The sequence below is a fragment of the Lingula anatina genome, chromosome 1 (genome assembly GCF_051362555.1).
Source record: "Lingula anatina isolate TDL-2025a chromosome 1, LinAna3.0, whole genome shotgun sequence".
Classification (NCBI taxonomy): domain Eukaryota; kingdom Metazoa; phylum Brachiopoda; class Lingulata; order Lingulida; family Lingulidae; genus Lingula; species Lingula anatina.
The window spans coordinates 333,509-359,516 of record NC_141767.1 but is presented as its reverse complement, the minus strand read 5'-3'; the positions used below and the strand labels follow the sequence as shown (position 1 = coordinate 359,516).

Below are 26,008 nucleotides of genomic sequence, written 5' to 3'. Positions count from 1 at the left end.
TCACTTAGTGGACATTATTAAACAACACAGTTCAGATCCAAGATTTTCTCCTTGATGTTCATAGAAGTAGGATTGAATGGGACTCAATTTGATATTTATATGATACATGTATATGTTTGCATATTTTCATATAATAAACCTGTGCATATTAAATAAACACAATAAATAAATAAATTAATAAATAAATAAATTAATTAATTAACAAAAATTAAATTTCAAAGATAAAACCTGTCTATGAAAATTTGACTTTATTGTCCTTTCTCATATTTATTTTGGAAGAAAAATTGAGGGAAAACAAACAAGATTTCTTTGTGAACAGTTAAGAAACAATTAAGAAATTGTTAAGAAAACAGTTAAGAAACAATTATGAAAACTATCCCAAGTGTTAATATTGGTGGCATAGATGTTCAATACTTCCTGTACTTGACCAATAGAAAAAAGATCATGAGATTGCATCAGATGTTTTCAAAAACAGGAATCTGTAAACCTTGGAGAGTAATTCTTCTGCATAAAAATCTTTGAACATAACCATTGTTATCAATTCATTTCTAACACAGTTTCATCCTTATTTACGAGAGTGGACTAAAATGTCAAATAAATATGTCTAAGAACCAAGCCACAGCCAGTGTATGCCACATTAAAACAGCCTCTGCTGAAGGATAGGCCCCAGTTATGTACCATTTGGTAACTGGCCTTACTAGAACTATTTCACACATAATATCCCTCTGACATCAACAAGAAATCTGTCAAAGTTCTGTCTAAAAGCAATTTTGCTCTGTCTGTGGAGGTTTAAGTGTAAGGTAGCAGGAGTCAGTTTGTTAAAGGCTTCCACCAGTCTGGTGTGATATAAGGCATCTGTCTGCTTGGAAAGAAGAGTCTGGACTAATGCGTGGTACTTCTCCTGAAATTACAGCAAGCTCTGTCAACGTAACACAATGGCACAGCTCAAGGCACATTTTTAGGTTAAAACAAACCCTCACTGTTGCTCTGCTCATTCCACTTTATGATATATCCAGACAACAGTATTGGTTTGTTAAATTCAACAGTTTGTCACTTCACTTTGAAAATCATCTCTATAAGAGTACTACACATAGAAATTCTAAGATGAACTCTCTAATGCCATGACATGCCTATAGGATTGTCTACTCTGCTTATTAAAGTTAGCATGAAATACCCATGAAATCAATCAACTGTTCATAACACCAGCAGTTAATAGCTGTCTTTTCTCTTAATACTACTACATTTCACTCACTTTGTGACAACACATCAGTGTAAAGAGGGTCTGACTGGCTACATCTAGAAGATCCATGTCAAAGGAATCCAGGAATAGAAGTTGAAACAACAGCTGAAAGTAAATAAACACAGAACCTCAGTAGCATAAGACAAGTAAACAGAATAAACAAACTTGATTGTTAAAAGACACAAGGGGGATAGGACTTATCCCATTCCTGTCCATGCAAAATTTATTAACTAAATAAATAAATAAATAAATAAATAAATAAATAATGTCATATATTGCACTAAATATGTTGTTACAGTACAAAAGTCCTGTGATGGGTGACAAAGTGCTGATGAAATCAACTACACCAGTGAAGCTACAAGTCAACTTATTCTTCAGAAAAAACTTAAGTCAGTTCCGTGGCTAAGTTGACTAAAATTTCCATGAGAATGCTGTTACACTGCTCCTGATAGGGCAAGATGTGCCCAAGTGACCATGTAACCTTGGTAATTAAGTTCTTAGCCAGGGAACCTGACTAACCTGGTATAGTTAGTTTATATAAAATAATATGAATTCTAAAATCTTACAATGGCAAACAGAATCATTGGGTTGTGGATGATTATAGAACTGACCTCTAGAAAGTGCGCTAAAGCTGCATGTAACCTCGTCCCCAAGAGGTTCTTCTCAAAGATGTGGCTTGCTAAAGATGTCAGAAATTCCAGACAATGACGAGTTGCCTCTGTGCCATAACTGATAACTGAGTCAAGGAACACAAAACACGGCCATTCAATCAATTACAAGAGGTTTAAATATAAAGTCAATAATAATAATTTGGACAAATATAAAGTCATTCATGTTTTTTTAAAATTATCATTATCATTTACTATTCTAAATAATTTGGCAATCTAGAAAATGATAACTATCATTATACTGAGTGTCTATATAATGTACTGCACATGTTGGCATAAATGAAAATATGTAAACATAAAGCAAACTATATGTCCACTGTAATTGAAAGCAATCATTTCAATGAAATTACCCATAAGTGTGTATAAAGTGTTACTGTGCCAGTTGTTGTTACATGAACATTATCTGACAGTCTTCTAAATTATCTTTGTTGAACAATCCTCCATTTTTGACCATCTTTCAAGAACAAAAAAAAAAAAAAAAAAAAAAAAAAATTAGATACCCATCAATGTAAACTTGAAAATCTGACCGTATTCCAGAAGACAGCCACAATCTGCCCTTGATTATCACCAAGGATACGAGGAGAGTCCCAGGTCCAGAGAAGACAACAAACTGTCCTGTAACTGCTGCGGCAACTCGCATATCTTCTCTGGGAAGATCTCAGCTATGAATGTGATCAGGGTAAAATACTGGCTACACAGAGACGGGAACTGGAATACATAATATGATCAGCGTAAAATACTGGCTGCACAGAGAGGGGAACTGGAATACATAATATGATCAGGGTAAAATGGCTACACAGAGAGGAGAACTGGAATACATAATATGATCAGGGTAAAATACTGGCTACACAGAGACGGGAACTGGAATACATAATGGTCTTTAATGTCAATAAATAAACAGCCTCTAGGGATAGGGTACACTTAAAAAATGAACTTATATTTATTTTTTTTGTAAAAAAACTTGTTTACTTCAACAACAACATAGGTTCAGAATACATAAAACAAGGCAGCAAAGCTGTCAAATGTACAGACAAAAAACAGAAAAAAAGCGCAGGAAATAGGATACTGTCAATTTTGATGCATTAATGTATTATGCTTACTGTAACTGCATAGCCAACATCAAATTCTAATTCTGCATAACATTGAATTAGGATGAAAGTAAAATGTGTAACAAGCATTAGACTGAGTTCCCATACCTAGATCAATCTAACAGGATCAATCCAACTCCAAGGGGTTTCTCACTAAATTGCTTTCAGTTTAAGCGGCTTAGGATTCTGGCATGCCAGTTTCAGTAGGCGTGACAGACAGCTAAGCCACTTACATTGATTGCAATTTAGCGAGAATTCCCTTGGAGATACATCGATCCACAGTTAGCGTGATAGGGTGTGGAAATAGTCCCTAAGGCTTGAGGCTGATAAGAGTTAAACTTTGGAAATGCCAGAATGAGATAAAGTGAAAATTTCTTAAACTCATTGCTTAAACTCAATTTAAAAAAAAAAAAATATATATATATATATATATATATATATATATATATATATATATATATATATATATATATATATATAATCATACTTGTAAGTTAAAAAAATACAGAAAGTGTTACAAAGTTACAGTACAGGGCTCCTGGTGGATGGGAGTGATAAGTCACATCTTGAAAATGCCAGTTTGAAAAATTAAAAATTAAAGAAAAAATTACAAAAATATTCCACTAAAGCTCAATTCAGTCTAGCTGCATAACCATGATATGAATCATCCAACTTCAGTTTAAACAGTGTAAACAAGTCACAGAAATATAATATATTTTGTTTTACCACAAAAAGGGCAGTCATAGCTATTATTCTGATATCTGAACTTGTCATCAGACCATGTGACCTCCATAGGTGGCTATACTTTGTAATAATTTCTTAAGAGATTTTAACAAAAAAAACTTTTTAGAAAAAAAATTATTTGCCAAAAAAGAACAGTTATTATCCCTTTAACTGTAAAGTCAAGTTGCAAATATTGCACAACAGGTAGTATCAATAAAAGTGAACTGTTACATACCCTTGGGAGTTATAAGTCCCACACTTAAAATGCCAGTAGGTAAAAGATAAAAATTTCAAAAATATATACAACAGAATAACATGGTCAATAAGATTCAGTTTCAGGACCATATGTGAGACTTCAAATTCACATAATGAAAATCCCTATATGTGAAAAATGATGACAGTGCATAAAATAATATTACACAATGTTTAAAGACATAAAAACCAACACAACTGCTAATGTGGAAAAACAAAATACACAGCGCTTCTGGTGGATGACAGTTGAAAGTGTCATCTTGAAGATGCTAGTGTTTGAAAAAAAAATTAAAAGAAAATGTAAAATAAAACAACAAAAAATACCAATAAAGCTGCTATTCAAACTTTTAATCTAGCTGTACAATTACTAACATGATATGAATAACCCTATTGAGTTTGAGAATAATAAGGCACTGTTATTCATCTTAACATTAATGTAAGCGTTACACAAAATTTTTCTTTTGTAAACTTATTTTCAATATTAAATAACATTTACCTGCATAATAATAATCGATTCCTAATTATGTGACACAGTTAAGAGAGCTAAACCTATGGGACTTTACAATGAAATCTCAATGTGTGTTTATGTAATCTCATTTAATGGCCACTTGAAAATCAATTAAGCAAATTATTTTATAACCCTGAAATAACTTGAAAATCAATTAAGCAAATTACTTTACAACCCTGAATTAACTGCCTACTATCCATATACATTTATTGCACCAAATAGCACTCTACTGCATTGCTTTCAAAACAGAAAACAATTACAATGGTTTTCCAACACAAGCTGCACTTCAGTCTTTTCAGTAAGGTTGATTATCATAAGTAACATGGTTTTCCCTTAATCGCTATCCTGGCAGCAGTGTACAAAGTAGGGTTTTCTTCAACTTTCATGCAATATAACATAATACTTACCAGCAATAAACCATCAATTTTTTTATAAAAAAAAAATAAAAGTATCATGGATATTCAGAAAATGTGATACGGAAAGGTCTCCAAGGACATGGAAGTTCAGAGTCACACTTTCAAAATGCCAAAATGTTAACAAGAGATAACTGTACTGAAATGGTTTTTCTTTCCATTTTCAACACCTTTTTTACATAAAACAATAATCAATTTACTGTCATTTTTATATGATCAACTAGGAAAATTGTTGACATAGGAAAAATATAAATAGAACAATTTATAATGTCCAATTTGCTCCATTTGGAGATTCTGAACATAGTGAATGATTGAATCTGACAAACTGCAATGATGAGTTCCTTTCCATTTTTGATACTTTATTACACAATGCACTATAATAGGTTTACCGTCATTTTTATATAATCAACTAACAATATTGTTAAGAAGCAGAAAATGTTAAAACAACACTTTTACATATCCAATTAGTTCTGTAATGAGACTGTTAACATGCTTAAGAATTAAATCTGAAGAAAAACCACTTATATACAAAAAGGCTAATAACTTCATCAAAACTTAACTGATCAAGCTTATTTTCAAACTTGATCTGTATACTGGTCAGATTGATCACTCCTGTGAGTTGCAAGATAAAAGGCTGATTGGTTTTCCTTAAAATGCGTTATCAGTGTTGCATGTATGCTGAATAAAGGAAAAAAACAGCATTACTTTTGTTAAAATAGTCCAATCATGCCAATTTTCAAACTTGACCTGCGTATTATAAATATTCACCAGTTCTGTAAATTTCAATCCAAAAGGAAAAACATTTTTACACTTATCAAGTTATCGGTGTTACAAAAGTGCTGAAAAAATTGAAAAAAAAAACAAAAAACAGGATAACTTCCATAAAAATTGCCCAATCTTGTTGATTTTCAAACTTGACCTGTGTATTATGAATATTCATTAGTTCTGTAAGTTTCAAGCCAAAAGAAAAAACAGTTTTCCACTTATTGTGTTATCAGTGCTGCATATATGCTGAAAAAAGTGAAAAAACAGCATAAATTCCCTAACAATGATCCAATCATGCTGATTTTTGAACTTGACCTGCCTATTATGAATATTCATCAGTTCTGCAAGTTTCAAGCCAAAAGGTTAATTGGTTTTCCACTTATCGTGTTATCGGTGCTGCATATATGCTGAAAAAAGTGAAAAATTACCATAAATTCCCTAAAAATAACCCAATCATGCCGATTTTCAAACTTGACCTGCGTATTATGAATATTCATCAGTTCTGTAAGTTTCAAGCCAAAAGGTAAAATGGTTTTCCACTTATCATGTTATCGGTGCTGCATATATGCTGAAAAAAGTGAAAAAACAGCATAAATTCCCTAAAAATGACCCAATCATGCTGATTTTCGAACTTGACCTGTGTATTATGAATCTTCATCAGTTCTGTAAGTTTCAAGCCAAAAGGAAAAACGGTTTTCCACTTATTGTGTTATCGGTGCTGCATATATGCTGAAAAAAGTGAAAAAACAGCATAAATTCCCTATAAGTGACCCGATCATGCTGATTTTCGAACTTGACCTGCGTATTATGAATATTCATCAGTTCTGTAAGTTTCAAGCCAAAAGGTAAAATGGTTTTCCATTTATCGTGTTATCGGTGCTGCATATATGCTAAACAAGATAGCACTGTTCTGAAATGGGTTTATTTCCATTTTTAACACTTTTTTAACATAAAACAAAATAAACATTTTACTGCCATTTTTATATGACCAACTAAAAAAATTGATAAGATGGGAAAAGTATCAATAGAACAGTGTTAAATGTCCAATTTCCTCCATTCTGAGATTCTGAACATAGTGGATGATTGAATCTGACAAACTGCAATGATATGAGTTTATTTCCATTTTTGACACTTTATTACACAATACATGATAACAAGTTTACCATGTTTTTTACATAATCAACTAACAATGTTGTAAAGATGCAGGAAATATCAAACAAACACTTTTAGGCATCTTATTAGTTAAATAATGAGACTGTTAACATGCTTAAAGGGATAATAACTCTTCGTTTTGGCCAAAAAATGAATTTTCCTGGAGTAAACAACAATTTCCCCACACTTACCAATGGTTAATGAATCCATTTTTACATTCAAATTTAGTCCCTGGTTTTTTTCTAAAAAGTTTGGTTTTTTGTTAAAATCTCTTAAGAGATTATAACAGAGTACAGCCATCAATGGAAGTCACGTGATCTGAAGACAAGCTCAGATATCAGAATAATAGCTTTAACTTCTGTTTTTGAGGTAAAACAGAATATATTATATTTCTATGAGTTGTTCACAATGTTTTTATTGTGAAATAAAGATATCATACAAAGAGTTATTATCCCTTTAAGAATTGAATCTGAGGAAATGTGAAAAAAACAGTATAACTTCTAAAATAATGGCCCGATTATGCTGATTTTCGAACTCAACCTGCGTTTTAGTAAGATTGACCACTCCTGTGAGTATAATTACAATTGGCCAATCCGTTTTTCTTATATTGTGTTATCAGTGTTGCATTTATATTGAAAATAGTGAAAAAACAGCATAAATTCCCTCAAAATAACCCAATCATGCTGATTTTCGAACTTGACCTGCGTATTATGAATATTCATCAGTTCTGTAGGTTTCAAGTCAAAAGGTAAAATGGTTTTCCACTTATCGTGTTATCGATGCTGCATATATGCTGAAAAAAGTGAAAAAAACAGCATAAATTCTCTAAAAGTGACCCGATCATGCTGATTTTCGAACTTGACCTGCGTATTATGAATATTCATCAGTTCTGTAAGTTTCAAGTCAAAAGGTAAAATAGTTTTCCACTTATCGTGTTATCGGTGCTGCATATATGCTGAAAAAAGTGAAAAAACTGCATAAATTCCCTAAAAGTGACCCGATCATGCTGATTTTCGAACTTGACCTGCGTATTATGAATATTCATCAGTTCTGCAAGTTTCAAGTCAAAAGGTAAAATGGTTTTCCACTTATCGTGTTATCGGTAAAAGTGCACGGCGACGGCGACGACGGCGACAGCGACGACGGCGACGGCGACGACAGACGCAGATGATGGCTATATGTACAGACACATCTGTGTCTGTACATAATGAATAAATAATCAACAAAATGCAGATATTCATCACATTGTTTTATAATTAAAAGATAACAATATAATTCAAGACCACCACAGTGCCGGGGCTGCCACAAGGAGACTTACCTTGAGTAACTCGGCACTCATGAGAGGGACCAGGATATTGAGACCATGTAGTATAACATCAGCAGCACTAATATGTTGATCAGGAGGATTGTTATCTTCTGAAAATATTAAATGCCTTTATTACTTTAAAGATGAAAATGGGTCAAGATAAAAACAAACAATCTTACATTTTTCACATTTTCTTCAACAGCATACACATATAATGCATACTGAGGATTTAAGCTGTTAGGTCATTCATTCCAGGTCCTTGACTCACATCATTACACACTCACTGTGAGTGACTTAGATTTAGAAATGACAGTTCTAAATCAGACTATGTAACTTTGGCCTAGATTATGTACACACACACACACACACACACACACACACACACACACACACACACACTAGGTTACTTACCCACACCAAAGTCTATGAAGTCTTTGGACAACATGTGGGTCAGTAACTCCATCATCAGTAAAATATCTGTAAACCTGTCCTCCTCCGCATCAGCTTCCACTGACCTTTTTCCTTTAAGAAATATAAACATATCCACATCACATAATATCAAACCACCCTACCTTATATGCATTCACTGTTAGAATCTTAATAATATCTATCATATGCAGATTTTCTTATCTCTTTTTATGACATTTTTACTAATAAAAGTGACAAAAGACATGCAATGTCAGACAATTTACATATAACTTTGTACATAAACATTTATAAGTCAAAATCATTGAAAAAAACCTATATACACATATTTGCATAACAGGTATTTTGTGTGATAGCAGTATAAACCATTATAATGTGTAGTTCCAGGTGAGAGGTGCTACTTTACCCATGTTAAGTTTAGAATAAGTCTGGATACCATTATAACGTGTAATTCCAGGTGAGAGGTATATTTATATATTTACCCATGTTAAGTTTGGAGTAAGTCTGGATACAGGACAGACAACTCTCATACAACTGCTGAGATTCTCTCTGGAAATATGTCAAGCACAAACATTACTTGTCAATAAAATAAATAAACTTTGAAATATCAAAAACATTTTGGTGAAAAAAATAAAACAAATGTGAAGTAAATAAAAAAGAAAAAAAAAAAGACCAACACACACTTCAGAATATTATATATATATATGCAGACAATAAACATATAAAATTGTAAAGATAATATTTCGAAATATAATCCATTATTATAATACACATTGTAGATTTTTTACTGACCTCGCTTAGATAACAGATCTGCTTGTCTACAACAATACCAAACAACTCCAGAACCAGTTGAACCACCGTCTCATAGTTACTGTAGACTTCTACAATGTAAAATTATCATATTAAAATACAACAAACAGTATAATTTATCTATAAAACCAGTTGAACCACCATCTCATAGTTACTGTAGACCTCTACAACGTAAAATTCTCATTAAAATACAACAAATTATCACAAACAGATAATGCTTAAAATTAAAAATAATGCAAATGACTTGCTTGCATGCAATCATCAACCCCCTTTCCCAACATCACATAAACAGAAATGGCACTTTAAAGATTAATTGACTTCACATTTTATATTTCCTGTCAATAGCAAGATTTCATTAAAATGCCTAAAAATTGAATCCTGAGAATTTGCTGCACTGACCCAAATCTCTGATCAAAAATACCTAAAATCTTGATGCTCTCCACCAGAATTGGATGCAGGAACCCAAAGAGAGTGCTAAGATTATCAACCCTGCTGCCCTCTGCTACCCCGCAGGCAGACTCTAGTAAACTCTCCACTTCCAGTTTGGTTGAAGTTTCATGGCACTTTTTCCTAAACTCTGGTTGTCCTAGCACTGCTATGAAGTGATCATGTAAGGGTTGGAGAACCTGGAATGTTACAAGGAGTTTGATGTAATAATATCAAAATATCAGCAGCCAAATAGAATAAAATCCTGTCAACTCACATTTCCAGATATGAACAAATTTCTAGAGAAGGCTCACACATTTCCAAAGAAGACACACACACACATTTCCTGGGCCAGATTAAATGTTTCCAGAGAACACACATACATATGCAGACTTACATGCACATTTTCAGAGACTCAAACATTTCCAGAAACTTACATTTTGGGAAACTCACACAATTCGGGAGATGACTCACACATTTCCAGAGACGACTCACACATTTCCAGACAAAACTTATACATTTCCAGAGAAGACTTACACATTTCCAGAGGTCCTCCTTGCTCTCCTTTGGAGCTGAAGAGCCTGTTAACACTAAAGCTCTCAGCAGATGTCTCTTCACAGAAGGAGGTAGTAAACTGAGAGGTGGCTGGTTGCTAGAATACTGTCTGGCCAGGGACCACAGGTGCTCTGACTGAATTACATACCTACACCTTATAAAATAATAATAATAATAATAATAATGTTGTCGACATCGACAAATATATCACGTTATCACACCTACTACAATGTCGCTGTAATAGGGTCATGAATATTTGAGTACTTTTTGCCAACGCTTACTATAAAAGCGAGCGCACACCACTTCTGGGTGCGGTCAGGTTTTTTCTCTTCGAAATGTAATAAGGTAAGACACGTAGAACACTTTGGATATGTACATATTTAGTTGTTCATTTATTTTGATATTAAAGATTTGTAAACTGTCGTCACCTATTAGTTTTTCATTAAGTCAGGTGATATTAGTATAAAGTCATCTTTTTTATATCAATATATATATATTTAGTCGACATGTACGTTATCCTTCTAGACAATTGCTTTCCTGGCCGCCACGTTACTGTGTACCCAATCTTTAAGTTGCCGAATGTTGTGTAAGTACTACAGATATATATTTAATTTCATAGTTTAGTCATATTGTCGATATTTGCGTGTTCGTATCTCTCTCTCTCTCTCTCTCCGTTCTTTATATTTGCATTTGTGTGTACACTTAATGTAATATATTTATTTATTTATTATTATTATTATTATTTATCTATTTTACTTATTTTTTGTTTAGTTTCACCACATCAGAAAACGCCTCAGATCTCGCTTCAGAACTCACCTCAGAATTCACCCCAGAATTCACCTTAGAATTCACTATAAATAGCTAAAAAATGTGCGTGAACAATAAAGGTGAAATTTAAAGATTTGTTGTTGAGTTATTGACTGGTACGCAGTAACATTAGTGAAAACAACATCTGGGTCCGTTCGTGGAATCGTCAAGGAGCGATGTGACGACGGGCTCACTGAAACTCAAAGATTGGCATCTTTGGTGACTTCGTAGGGAAACACAACGACAAGCGACGACACAAGTGTTAGTGGACATTTCCCGTGTGTCTTCAGTTTGTTTACTCCTAACCTTCGAGATGGACACAAAGACAGAGAAAACTGCGGACGAGTTACGTCGGGTAAGGAGCTCGTGCAAAGGAATCGTCACCAGGCATCTTAATGCATTAGAGAGAGCAACTGTCACAGCAGACTGTAAGTTAGTTACAGAAAAACTGAAAATTCTTGACGATGCTTTTATTCAGTTTGAAGCGGCCCATTTTCAATATCATGAAACTTTAGAAGACGAAGTAGATATTTCTGAAAGTGAAGGGTGGTTTGATGAAGCCCAGACAAAATACCTAACACATAATAATAATAATAATAATAATAATAATAATAATGTTTTAATTGAAATTGCAGGAATGTCTGTAGCAAACAAAGAAATCTGACACCTGGCACTGTGACATCTGACCCCATGACACCTTACACTGTGACATCTTACCCCATGACACCTGGCACTGTGACATCTGACCCCATGACACCTGGCACTGTGACATCTGACCCCATGACACCTGGCACTATGACATCTGACCCCATGACACCTGACACTGTGACATCTTACCCCATGACACCTGACACTGTGACATCTGACCCCATGACACCTGGCACTGTGACATCTGACCCCATGACACCTGACACTGTGACATCTGACCCCATGACACCTTACACTGTGACATCTTACCCCATGACACCTGACACTGTGACATCTGATCCCATGACACCTGACACTGTGACATCTGACCCCATGACACCTGGCACTGTGACATCTGACCCCATGACACCTGACACTGTGACATCTTACCCCATGACACCTGACACTGTGACACCTACCTGTCCTTTTTGTCTACCATGGCCACTAACAACTGGACAGTGTCTTCAGCTAGGTCTGCCTCAGAGCTCCAGACAGAGAGATTGGACATCACCTTTTCCAGCAGGTAGTTGATAGTCCACTGGCCTCCCTCTGTGTCATGACCAAATGCTGCATTTAGTGCCAGACTAATCTGGAAGAATACACTACACCACTAGTAGCTATATCTATATGTATATATACACTACACCACTAGTATCTATATCTTTATGTATATACACTATTCCACTAGTATCTATATCTATATCTATATACACTCTGTGTCTTGACCAAATGCTGCAGTTAGTGCCAGACTAATCTGGAAGAATACACTACACCACTAGTAGCTATATCTATATGTATATATACACTACACCACTAGTATCTATATCTTTATGTATATATACACTACACCATTAGTATCTATATCTATATGTATATATACACTACACCATTAGTATCTATATCTTTATGTATATATACACTACACCACTAGTAGCTATATCTATATGTATATATACACTACACCATTAGTATCTATATCTATATGTATATATACACTATTCCACTAGTATCTATATCTATATGTATATATACACTACACCATTAGTAGCTATATCTATATGTATATATACACTACACCATTAGTAGCTATATCTATATGTATATATACACTACACCACTAGTATCTATATCTATATACACTCTGTGTCTTGACCAAATGCTGCATTCAGTGCCAGACTAATCTGGAAGAATACACTACACCACTAGTATCTATATCTATATGTATATATACACTACACCACTAGTATCTATATCTTTATGTATATACACTATTCCACTAGTATCTATATCTATATGTATATATACACTACACCACTAGTATCTATATCTTTATGTATATACACTATTCCACTAGTATCTATATCTATATGTATATATACACTACACCATTAGTATCTATATCTATATACACTCTGTGTCTTGACCAAATGCTGCATTTAGTGCCAGACTGATCTGGAAGAATGCACTACACCATTAGTATCTATATCTATATGTATATATACACTACACCACTAGTATCTATATCTATATGTATATATACACTACACCATTAGTATCTATATCTATATACACTCTGTGTCATGACCAAATGCTGCATTCAGTGCCAGACTAATCTGGAAGAATACACTACACCACTAGTAGCTATATCTATATGTATATATACTATTCCACTAGTATCTATATCTATATACACTCTGTGTCTTGACCAAATGCTGCATTCAGTGCCAGACTAATCTGGAAGAATACACTACACCACTAGTAGCTATATGTATATTCATTACAGTATAGTATCTATATCTTTATGTATCTAAATATATCTAAATGTATATGCACTAAAGTTCTAGTATCTATATGTATATACACTACAATTCTAGTATTTATATGTATATACAATAAAATTCTAGAATCTATATGTATCTATCTGCATCTGCTTTTTTTGAAATGACATGTAAATCAAAAGGGATAATTTACTGATCAAATTCTATACCTACTTGTTTATAATGGTTTTCATTGGGTAGCAGGTATGTCACCACCCATCGCCTTAGTAACCAGACCAGCGATCGCCCCACCTGAGGACTGAGGATATCACACAGGTTGGCACTTATGGCGCGTTTCTCTACTTCACTCAACCGAAATACTGCTGATATCAACCTGGAAAAGAATAAAGCAGCAAGGCTGTTGAATGTACAGACATAAAATAGAAAATAATGATGCACAAAATAGGTTATTTTGATACAATAATATTATTACACAATGCTTTAAAGCAAAATCAACACCAAATGGTTTTCCAACTCAAGAAGTATTTCCTATGAATCTTTTTTCCCAATATTTCTACACTTTCATATGTAATTTTAGGCATGGTGGTGACACCCATATCAGAAAGTAGCAGTAACATCTATCTATACTTGTGGGTTTGTGGTAAATTTTGGTGTGTACTGATCCTCACACATCAACAGTCATGGCTACATGGTCTGCATGTCTCAAAGTTCAATCAAGTAGAAAGCAAGAATTGGATCCTAATTCTAACACACCAAGACACTTTAATATTCAGATGTAGACATGGATAACTTAAAAATGAACTATCATATTCAGTATTAAAAGCATGGACATTAAGAAAATTTGATTACCACTGGGCTTTATGCCCAAGGGAGCTCAAAGTCCCACATTGAAAATTCCAAATTAAAAATTTTCACAAAAAAACTGTATTTCTTCCAGACAATTAACTAATGAGACAATTTTTCAACTGAAGCTGTATTTCAGTCCTATGCTTCTTTCCTGTAAGTGTGAGAAGAGCAAGTGACATGGTTTTCCTTTCACAGTCACTATGGAGGCAGTGCCCAAAATAGGGTTTTGTTCAATTTTGATGCAATATTACACGATGCTTAACAGCATAATAACCATAAATTTTTTAATAATAAAATAAAAGTATCATGGATATTCGGAAAATGTGACTAGCCCATAGGTTTCAGAGTCACACTTTGAAAATCCCAAAACGTAAACAAGAGAAAACTGTATTGAAAGAGTTTATTTCCATTTTCAACACCTTTTTTACATAAAACAAAATAATCAATTTACTGTCATTTTTATATGATCAATAAAACAAGACAGCACTGTTCTGAAATGTTTTTTTTTCATTTTTAACACTTTTTTAACATAAAACAAAATTAACAGTTTTCTGCCGTTTTTATATGATCAACTAAGAAAATTGATGATATGGGAAAAATATCAATAGAGCAGTGTTAAATGTCCAATTTCTTCCATTCTGAGATTCTGAACATAGTGAATGATTGAATCTGACAAACTGCAATGATATGAGTTTATTTCTATTTTTTAAACTTTATTACACAATACACGATAACAAGTTTACCATCATTTTTACATAATCAACTAATAATGTTGTAAAGATGCAGGAAATGCCAAACAAACACTTTTACATATCTTATTAATTAAATAATGAAACTGTTAACATGCCTAACAATTAAATCTTAGGAAATGTGATAAAAGGCATTTCTTTAAAATAATGGCCCGATTATGCTGATTTTTTAACTCAACCTGCGTTTTAGCAGGAATGACCACTCCTGTAAGTTTAATGACAATTGGCATATCTGTTTTTCTTATATTGTGTTTACAGTGTTGCATATATGCTGAAAAGTGAAAAAAAAAGCATAACTACTAAAATAGTGGCCCGATCATGCCGATTTTTCGAACTTGACCTGCGTTATAGTTAGATCGATTACTCCTGTGAGTTTCATGACAACAGGCCTATCGGTTTTCCTTGAAATGTGTTTACAGTGTTGCATATATGCTGAAAAGTGAAAAAACAGCATAACTTCTACAATAATGGCCCGATCATGCTGATTTTTGAACTTGACCTGCGTTTTATGAATATTCATCAGCTCTGTAAATATACAGCCAAAAAGTAAAACTGCCTTCCATTTATCGTGTTTACAATGAAAGTGCACGGCGCTGGCAACAGCGACAGTGACGGCGACGACGGCAACGACAGACGCAGGTGGTGGCAATATGTACAGACACATCTATACATATTTACTGTACTGTTTGAGAACAGTAAGTGACATGGTTTTTCTTAAATGGTCATCATGGGAGCAGTGCCCAAAATATTTTTTTTTTTCAAATTTTGATGCAATATTACATAATGTTTAACAGCATAATGACCATCAATTTTTAATAATAAAATATTAGTATCATGGATATTCAGAAAATGTGACTAGCAAAGGTCTTCAGGCCCATGGAACTTCAAAGTCACAACTTGAAAATGCCAAAATGTAAACAAGACAGCACTGTTCTGAAAGGTTTTTTTTTCCATTTTTAACAATTTTTTTAGTGAATGATTGAATATGACAAACTGCAATGATGAGTTTATTTCCATTTTTGAAACTTTATTACACAATACACGATAACAAGTTTACCATCATTTTTACATAATCAACTAATAATGTTGTAAAGATGAAGGAAATGTCAACCAAACACTTTTACATGTCTGATCCTTAAAATGTGTTATAGGTGTTGCATACATGCTGAAAAAAGTGAAAAAACAGCACAACTTTTATAAAAATGTCCTGATCATGCCAATTTTCGAACTTGACCTGCGTCAATATTGATGAATGTTATAGATATTCATCACTTTTGTAAGTTTCAAGCCAAAAAGTGAAGCGTTTTTTCACTTATCGTGTTATCAGGGTTGCATATATGCTGAAAATAGTGAAAAATAAAAAAAAAACAAATAAAAAACAGCATAACTTCCATAAAAATGTCCCTATCATGCTGATTTTCAAACTTGACCTGCGTATTATCAATTTTCATCAGTTCTGTAAGTTTCAAGCCAAAAGAAAAAACAGTTTTCTACTTATCGTGTTATCGGTAAAAGTGCACGGCGACGGCGACGACAGACACAGGTGACGGCTATATGTACAGACACATCTGTGTCTGTACATAAAAACAAACAGCCACCAGCGAGTATGCTGTTGCGAAACCACAAATACTAAACAAGGAAATGATAGTCTGTCTAAAATCAATGCAAAGGAGAATGAGTCATGAGCTGTGTCTGTCCATAAAAAAGATCAACTTTCAGTTGCTTTCAGTTAAAATAGATAAGCTTTTTTTTCTGAAACAAAATAGGCAAGTCCTCTTTCCTGTTCCTTTGAATGAATTGGATCCTAATTCTAACACACCAAGTCACTTTAATATTCAGATATAGACATGGATAACTTAAAAATGAACTATCATATTCAATAATATGATGAGCCATATATACATAGAGATATTTGAATTAATAAAACTATATTTCCCTGTAGTATTTGTGCTTTTGTTATAAAGAAGGAAACTGTAAGGCGTTCTTTTAGTTTTGCTGCTACCACTCAATGAGAAAATAATAATTTAAAAAATATGACTTAAAAATACAGTAAGTGTAAAATTCACAATGTTGAAGACATAACTTTGTAAAAGTGTGCAACCAAATGAACAAACCAACCCAAAGCAACAAATTCTCTATCCTAAAATAATTCTGTGGTAACACCCACTGAAATACGAATATAATCAAATCAAAGACTTGCCAACTAGATTGGATCATCTATTATTGACATTTCAATCTAAAATTTTAGCCCAAAATAATTATGTAGTCACATCCAATGACATTTTAAGGAAATCAGCTTTGACATCAAGATCGGGTTATTTATTATTGACATGTCTTTTTTAAAGTGTGCAACCCAAAGCATTCAAATTCTGTAGCCTGTGGTAGCATCATCTGATTGTATCATTTATTATTACTGTTCACTTTATTAAATTTTATATTGAAAATCCAAATATAGCAGTTATGTAAACAGTTTCCTTATCATTGTCCGTCATAATTTCTAGGAAACAAAACCTGTTTGGCAGGTGCTTTTTGATTACTTGTTTCTCAAACTTCGCCAACCTAAAAATGGCCAAAACAGAAAAAAATTGAGCCCACAACTTAAAAAAAATTTTTTTTACCAATGGTCACATCAAGATTTGGTCACATCTAAAAAATAAACATGATAACTTAGAAGTTTTATGGTCCTCACACGTCACATGGTTGTATGCCTAGTTAAACGATTGCTTCATATTCCCCTTCTTACTGTATTTGTGTCTACTGCTTATATTTTAATAAGTCAAATGGTGCAATAAACAGGCTTTGGCAGCAGTATATGTATAAACTATTCTTAGGTCACCTAGTCTGGCTAGGTTTTTTTAGTGACTGAAGGACAAAAGATTAATAAAAGGTCAGTCCAGTCAATGCGATAAATGTTTGAGGTTCTTTAACTGCTAGCTGTCAGACTTGAAAATGGCTCTGACTACAAGTGGACATGAGTGGCTGGTAAAGCTTATATTCTCCAATTCAGATTCTAAGGACAACAAACCTCTTCAGATAACAGTTTATCTAAAACATACCTTGTGTCAGAATTTCTCTTCTCAGCCTCCATGGGAAGTCATTGCCAACTTGCAATGACCACGTTATATTCGGCACAAGGCCATGATATAAGAAAACTCCCATCTTTCTCTTGTGTTAAAACAAGGCAATAAACATAATAGCACTTTGACTGGCCAGTCATTTCAAATTAAAATATTATATAAAAATTGGAATACAACATTGATTCCTAGTGCAGGGAAGGGTCAAGCAAGAAATCACGAGTAGGAGAAAATATACCAGGAAGATTCATTTGGTGGAAAAATCCCATGTAGCGTCCCTTGAACTGTCATTTTTGGATAATAACCCTTTTAAATGAATGAAAACCCATAAAGGTATTAACTTTAAGCTCAGTTTCATTATTTTTAAGAACAAATTCTTTCTATTAGGAAAGTCAAGCTGTTGTTAGTGAAAAAAATTCTGATTCTTTCAGATTAAATGCTCTTGAAAAATTTACATTAAAGAAATAAATTTGAACTAATAGAATCAATATCTTCATATACGTCATGCTATTTTTTAAAAAAGTTTTTTGTTTGATTTGTTAACACAAAAAAGCACTTTATTTAATTAGAATCACTATATTTACCATTTTGAGATATAGCTTTAGTAAGTTAAAATGGGTGTTAAAGCTATCTAAAATGTTTTTTTAATCATGACAAAGTCATTATTTTGAGAAAAACATTTTTTACTTTCCTCCCTCCAAACTTTGATGAAAATAAAAATTGTTTGAGAAACAAGTAATTCAAGAGCACTTGCCTTACTTTGATGTTATCAACTGCTTTCATATTTAAATTATCTGGGCAGCTGGAGCATATAAATAAAGGGAGTAACGACAGGGACACAGCATCCATTGACTTGACGAGTGATGAAGATGCAAACCATGAGCAATAAGTATTCCATTTATCTTCTCTGCGTGTTGTTATATCTGAACATGTTCAGCCAAGGCCTTTCACAGAAGCCAGCCAAAAGAGAGAAAGACAGATGTGAGTATTTTCAATATTTCAGTTTAATCATATTCCACACAGATGTCATCAAAGGTGTAAGAATGTCAACTGAAGCAGATGAAAGAAAATATCTTAACAATTTCACCATCATCAAATTAGACATCTATGTACAAATACAGATGTCTCTGTACATATAGCTGTCACCTGTGTCTGTTGTCGCTGTTGCCTATGCTATGCACTTTCAGAGGTAACATAAGTGGAAACATTTTACCTTTTGTCTTCAAACTTACAGAACTGATGAATATTTATAGCTTGATCAGACCATTTTTCCATAAGTTAAAAAGATAATAACTCTTCATTTTGGCCAAAAAATGAATTTTCCTGGAGTAAACAACAATTTTCCCATACTTACAAATGGTTAATGAATCCATTTTTACATTCAAAGTTAGTCCCTGTTTTTTTTCTAAAAAGTTTTTTTTTATAATCTCTTAAGAGATTATAACAGAGTATAGCCATCAATGGAGGACATGTGGTCTAAAGACAAGCTCAGATATCAGAATAATAGCTATAATTGCCATTTTTGTGGTATAACTGAATATATTATATTTCTATGAGTTGTTCACAATGTTTTTATTGTGAAATATAGATATCATACAAGAGTTATTATCCCTTTAAGCTGACTTTTCACCTTTTCAGCTTATTTGCAATACAGATAACACATAAGGTGGAAAATTGGTGCACGTATTGTCTCCAAACTTGCAGGAGTAATCACTATTACTCAATTTTTGGTCAAGTTCGAAAACCAGCCTGATCTGATTATTGTTTTTGAAGTTTTTTGTGAAATGGTCATTTTTCACATATTGGCATTTTCAATGTGTGAATTTGAACTTCCATGGACCTAAAGACCTTTACTAGTCAAAATGTTAACTATCTATGTTACCTGCAGTGCATAACTAAAAATTAGTGGCGAATATGCTGTTAAATATTATGTAATATTGCATCAAAATTGCAGAAAACCCAATTTTGGGCATTGCCACCAAATTGACCATTGAAGGAAACCATTTAAGTTTTGATTTTAAACTTACAGAAAAGAGACATAGGATTAAAATACATCTTGAATGGGAAAACCAGCCTGATTGGATTCTTTTTCTGGCAATAATTCTGTTTTTTTGAGAATTGTTCATTTTTTCACATTTTGGCAATTTCAATGTTGGAAATAGAACTCCAACAGACATGGTGCCATATGGTGATAACATTTCTTGAATGCCTGCTTATGGATAGAAGATAATTTAAAAAATGGTGGTGATTATGCAGTTAATTATCACCATGTAATATTGCATCGATTTTTTAAGACCCCTTTTTTTGCACTGCCACCATGAATGCTCTGAAAGTATAACCGTTTTACTTATATTTTTTTATCTTACAAGTTGAAGAATGACTCTTAGTGTTGACCTAAGGCTCAAATTGAAAACCAGCTTGGGGTATTATATTTTCTTGAATTTATGTAATTTTTTGTGAAATTTTCATTTTATCTCATTCTGGCATTTTCAATGTGTGAATCTGAACTCTAATGGAACAATTGCCTAACATGTGTTACCTGTTGTGCATAATTAATATTTGATGTTGACTTTGCTATTAAAAATCATGTATTATTACATCAAAACTGAAAAAAATAATCTATTTTGTGCATCATTATTTTCTGCTTTTTGTCTGTGCATTTAACAGTTTTGCTGCCTTGTTTCTAAATTTTCTCCTTCATTGCATTGTCTAAAAGCTAATCAAAACAGAAAAATAGATCTTCAATATTTAAAAATCTGCTGAAATGGCCAAAGCATAGTGTTACACTTCCTGATATTCCAAGAGACTTTCCTAATTCACATACTGCACTGCCACATGTTTTTGTTTTTTTTTGTCTCCTAGTTGAACCCACTTTATAAACCTTACATGTGATTTAAATTTTTCCAAGTTTCAACTGGCTTGAGGTAATTTCAACAATTAGTAATACTTAGCTAAGGTAGATCTTAGAGGTTTAAGAAGAGAATCCTCTGCATCCTCCTTAATACTAAACTTTTCATTTTCATCCACCTTTTCTTTTTCCCTTGAAGGTCAAATTGGATCTGTGTCATCAGATTATTGCAAGTGGGGTCAAATACATTGCCAGTGGTCAAAACATGTCACATTCAAGAAGCCATTTGCCAGTCCCCCTGATGTTGTGGCTGCTATCTCTTTACTGGATGCCTGGTAAGGTGTTTTCTCTTCATATAATCATGTGTACCAGCATGCATCAGAAAGCCCACTCAGGCAAAAAATAAAACCTTTAAAAATTGTAATAAAATAATAAACATAATGAAAGTATGTGTGTGCCGTACCGTTGGTTGTGTTTGACAAATTGTGTCTCCATCTAATGAAAATAAGTTTTCAAGCTATTTCCAAATGTGCAAATCTGAGGGATACATTTTTAATTTCTTTTCTTGACAGGATATTTTACTTCACTTGTCAAGAGAGTTGGGATAAAAATCACGTGGACATCCCTGCTAATTATACATAATTCATTGACCTCACTTTCACTCTACAAATACTATTTTGTGACTGGCTGAGATTAGGAGATTCTTGTATGACCTAGTCAAAAGTTTCGTTTTCACCTTTGTCATATCCTTTATCAAAAATTACTTGCAATATTGCTACACATCATTTTTTAATTTAGGAAGGGTGGTAACATCCGTATAAAAGTGTCACCATCACATATCACTACGACTGGCTTTGAGATGAACTTTGGAGTGTGGGGCCTAGGAACTCACATCTACAGTGCCACAGCTGCATGGACTGCATGTCCCTAAGTCAAACCAAGCACCAAGCAAGAATAAGGAACTCTTAGATCCCAATTCTTACAGAATGAGACACTCTAATATTTGGATATGGACAAAGATATATGAACTAACAAGACAACTATCATGTTCAGTAATTAGCCTATCATAAACAAGAGTCTTCTGTGCTAACTCTCCTCTAAAATATAAAAGATTTGAATACATGATTTCACCACAATCATAAGATTCTGTTTTTCTTATCACAGGCATGATTAAGATCTACCATTTTGGCTTATTCCCCTCAAGGGAAAACATTTGAATAAGTCATTATACCAATGTGACAACCATTAGTATCTATTTTTCATACACTTGCTCCCCTGACTTGAAGCCAGACATAGCCTATCATCATCACTTGCTCCCCTGACTTGAAGCCAGACATAGCCTATCATCATCACTTGCTCACCTGACAACATGGTCGGACTTATCCTCGCTCCCTGGCACAGCCTCAAACTTGTCGCCAGGTGACCCCAGTACCCGCAGCGTGGTCTGAATGTCCACTGATGTCGACTGGGCAATGGAGAAGTCCATGATCTCAGACGGAATCAGAGGAGTCTCCCCTATTGACTCATCTGTGAGGACATGAGCTGTGGACAAAATTAATGAGGATGAAATATTTGCTTAAAAATTCTTTCTCATCAACCTATTAGTCTACAACTTGCATGTTGCAGTTGTGCCAGATGCCAGAGAACCAAGTATTCAAATACCCTCATTCCCTCTTATTCTGAAGCATAAAAGCATGTCCAATCTTTCACGTTAACAAGGAATAAACTACTACCAACAAAATGAAACCTTAATGCTGCAAAACAGAAATTTATACGCTCCTTTTCTCTTCAATGTGGCAGCATTACCAACTCTACTCACAACACTAATCTTTAAACAATTATCTGTTCTTCTGTGTTAATGTAGCACCAGAGGCCATTAATTTACCAGTAATTAGTAGTAACCAGTGGAGGTCTTCATTTAAATTATTCAAAATGGAAGTATCAGAGTGTGGTGCTGACAGTCCCTGCTGATGAAGTCGCTGTAACTGGCCAAACAGTCGGCCAGTCCTCTCCTCAAGTAGTCTGGGAATTAGGCAAAAAAAGTTAAAATTCAATGAAAAATATAACTCATTTTTTAAACGTAAATTCACATGTAAGGCTATATCTTCCAGGAATAATAAATGCAACTCCATTATTTATTTTATTTTTGATTGCCCTTAAAAAGATATAATGAGTTAATGTAGTAAATCACATCCAGAAACAAACTATCTATAAACTATCCCTAAAATATACCAAAAATATACAATCCTATTTCCTGTTGTGCATACTATCCATAGTGTCACATTTTCACAATTAATGGATTCAATAGTTTTCTCACTTGGCAAGAAGCTGCACAGTATGCTGCGGAGCTCTCCTACCAAATGCTGCTACGCTACACAACTGTTCTCGGAACTTTTCCCTGTCATCTTCCTCCGTCTCTTCTATCTCCTCATCATCTTCATCTGTTCCTCCATCTTCTCTCTTAGTTCACGAATAAAAAAGGACAAATCAACCACTGCTCATGTAAATATTATCACTGCTCAGTGTAACTTCTTCAAAATATACAGAGCACATAAAGTATACATCAAAATTGATAACCTTTTGCTTATAGCCACATTTCTGTTTAATGAATTTTTACTAAAGATCACAAAAAAACACATATTTATTTTAAAAATCTAAGCCCATGTTACCTGGTTTCTTGTTCCGTCAGGTGGGCTGAGGTGACACTGGAGATACATGTTGAACACCTGGATCACATGGGAGTGGAGCCTCTCTGTGGGAAAGAGGCTGGAATCAGAGAGGAACAACATCCAGGATTCAAGGGCCTTCTCAAAGGCTTCCATGTACATTGTGCTGTCTCTGTGCATCTGAAGTAGGAAAACAGCAGCTGGTTATAATGGATTTTCTGAACTGTTTTATCTTTACAACTTAAAAACACTATCATTCTACAAGCATGTGAACACAAAGTACTGACTCCTCTCACTCTCAAGTAAAACAACATGCAAGCACTGGTAGCAGTGTCTTGCTTGCAGATGATGTAGAACATCCAGAAAGTCTTTAATTGCAATCATTAATATGACATTAGTTCTAATATTCCCTAGAAAACAGAACCAGCAGCTGCAACATTGATGCTGATCTAAGTTCCAGTCTTAACAAAAGAAATATTTACACACTTAACAAGACTATCAGACTCCCTTAGAACACATGACAATGTATAGCTTCCTGGGCCACTGTGGCCCTGCTGAAGTCACAGGTCACCTTAGAAAACATGACAACTTACAGCCTCCTGGGCCACTGCCGCTCTGCCAAAATCACAGGTCACCTTGGCGAGGAAACTGAAGTACAAGGCAAGTGTGTCTTGTGGAATGGAGACGAACACAGAGCCAGAAAACATGGTGGACAGGTTCATCAACATGGTGGCCAAACCCAGGGCCTCAAAGTCAGGGATGCCATTCCTAAAAAGAAGGAATAAGTGTAAAGTTAAACTGGGGAATAAGTGGATAAATTACAGGTTACTTCAGAAGTTATTTTTAATCTCTGACGAAATATGTCCCATATATAAATGAAATCATGTATAAAGTTAACAGATGAAGTTAAAGATATGTTTTGTCTTGAAGTTGAGGTTAGAGATGTGTTTGGTTTTATTACTAAATCATAAACAAATAAATGTGTAATACATTTCAGTTACTCTACCTCAGACTACTATTTAATTATTATTATTATTATTAATTTATTATTATTAAAGGGGAATCTCCATTCTAATTTTTGACTAAACAGAATTGTGCATAAACAATTATACAACTGATGAAATATTTTAACTTCACATTAAAATCAACTTTAAACTATGTAAACATTATAAAATATATCCCTTTAAAATATACTCTTTTATCCTTACCCAGAAAAAGTAGATAACATCTCCTGTATAAAGTGGGTCAAGTATTCTCTGCAGCTACTGTCATCCACAAACACAGAGCCATTGAGTGAAGCCAGCTGTGCCAGACACTGCAGGCTATGGTGGGCCATCTCCGAATTGTGACGCACTTTACAATGGACCTGAACATGTGAACCACACAAAATACAATTATGTGAAATAACTAGCTGACTCTGGTTATTATTTAGCAACCCTGTTTATAGTTCAAGTCACTTGTGATCTAAACAGAAGTAACTTCAGGGGAAAAAAGGTTGTTAATTAACAGAACCCAAATATGATTGTGGGTGGTAAGACAAAGCAGAAAGAAATGGCTCAAAGGCCTGAAGACCTAGGTGAAAAATCATGTCTGAGAATCCCAGTGAAGGGGAAAATTGAAAGGTGTCCACAATAAATTTAAACAGTAAAGGAATATAGACTATCTATCTATCTATCTATCTATAATATAATATAAAGTGGCATATATATATATATATATATATATATATAAAGTGGCAGATATACATTCTTCTGCTTTTCAGTCAATCATTAACTTCATAACAAAGTTGTAAGTAGAATGTTCTGTACATTAAATAATCTTGTAAGAACATAATTTCAATTTATACATGATCTTTACTAAAAGATCTTTGAATAGCTTGTAGCTTCATTTCCATTGTTACAACAAAATTGTTTTAAATACCTTAAAAAGAAACTGGATCAAGCTCTTGTATAATATGGTTGTTATAATAAAATTGTTTTAAATACCTTGAAAAGAAACTGGATCAAGTTCTTGTCTAATATGGTGTCTCTCCAGTGTTCACTGGGCTTAAAAGACACACTCTGGGTGCCTTGAAATGAACCAATATGGCGGCGAGGTGGAAAATCGTTAAGAAAAAACATATAAATTACTCCGTCTCTGAATTTAACTTTTAAACTTTTTAACTTTTAAAGTAGAAAAAGAAATCTGTGGCATATTTATGTCAGTAAAAGTTGCTTAACAT

General features: G+C 33.7%; 2 protein-coding genes across 4 annotated transcripts; one reads left to right on the top strand and one right to left on the bottom strand.

The window, feature by feature from the left end:
- Positions 1-229: 229 nt before the first annotated feature.
- Positions 230-25,923, bottom strand: LOC106176486 (exportin-4). Of its 3 annotated transcripts, XM_086999328.1 has the most exons (19): positions 25,773-25,923; positions 24,996-25,153; positions 24,381-24,555; positions 23,791-23,967; positions 23,439-23,581; positions 23,007-23,143; positions 22,483-22,663; positions 13,818-13,977; positions 12,246-12,415; positions 10,315-10,486; positions 9,773-9,977; positions 9,334-9,422; positions 9,024-9,090; positions 8,527-8,637; positions 8,128-8,225; positions 2,486-2,616; positions 1,852-1,969; positions 1,253-1,345; positions 230-901 (listed from the first exon to the last, which is right to left on the bottom strand). In XM_086999328.1, the coding sequence occupies exons 1-19, from the start codon at positions 25,905-25,907 to the stop codon at positions 704-706; spliced, it is 2,718 nt and encodes a 905-aa protein (XP_086855454.1). In that variant the 5' UTR covers positions 25,908-25,923; the 3' UTR covers positions 230-703. The 3 variants fall into 3 exon arrangements, 2 of the variants coding, with proteins under 2 accessions (XP_086855454.1, XP_086855465.1); XR_015331744.1 differs by lacking the exons at positions 230-901; positions 1,253-1,345 and having other exon boundaries at positions 2,486-2,668; XM_086999339.1 differs by lacking the exons at positions 230-901; positions 1,253-1,345; positions 1,852-1,969; positions 2,486-2,616 and adding an exon at positions 2,675-2,769.
- LOC147763805 (uncharacterized) lies at positions 18,957-22,402 on the top strand. The gene is made up of 3 exons (XM_086999414.1): positions 18,957-19,254; positions 21,321-21,456; positions 21,920-22,402. The coding sequence occupies exons 1-3, from the start codon at positions 19,137-19,139 to the stop codon at positions 22,050-22,052; spliced, it is 387 nt and encodes a 128-aa protein (XP_086855540.1). The 5' UTR covers positions 18,957-19,136; the 3' UTR covers positions 22,053-22,402.
- Positions 25,924-26,008: the final 85 nt, after the last annotated feature.

What these genes read in the sequence shown, in the direction of transcription:
- LOC106176486 (XM_086999328.1), bottom strand. Translation starts at nt 25,907, where the DNA reads ATGTTTTTTCTTAACGATTTTCCACCTCGCCGCCATATTGGTTCATTT. An exon ending in CGGCAGTGGCCCAGGAGGCT is followed by an intron (nt 23,968 to 24,380) that starts GTAAGTTGTCAT and finishes TTCCTACTTCAG; the next exon opens with ATGCACAGAGACAGCACAAT. An exon ending in AGGAGGACCTCTGGAAATGT is followed by an intron (nt 9,978 to 10,314) that starts GTAAGTCTTCTC and finishes GTAACATTCCAG; the next exon opens with GTTCTCCAACCCTTACATGA.
- LOC147763805 (XM_086999414.1), top strand. Translation starts at nt 19,137, where the DNA reads ATGAAGATGCAAACCATGAGCAATAAGTATTCCATTTATCTTCTCTGC. An exon ending in CAAAAGAGAGAAAGACAGAT is followed by an intron (nt 19,255 to 21,320) that starts GTGAGTATTTTC and finishes TTTCCCTTGAAG; the next exon opens with GTCAAATTGGATCTGTGTCA. An exon ending in ATCTCTTTACTGGATGCCTG is followed by an intron (nt 21,457 to 21,919) that starts GTAAGGTGTTTT and finishes TTTTTAATTTAG; the next exon opens with GAAGGGTGGTAACATCCGTA.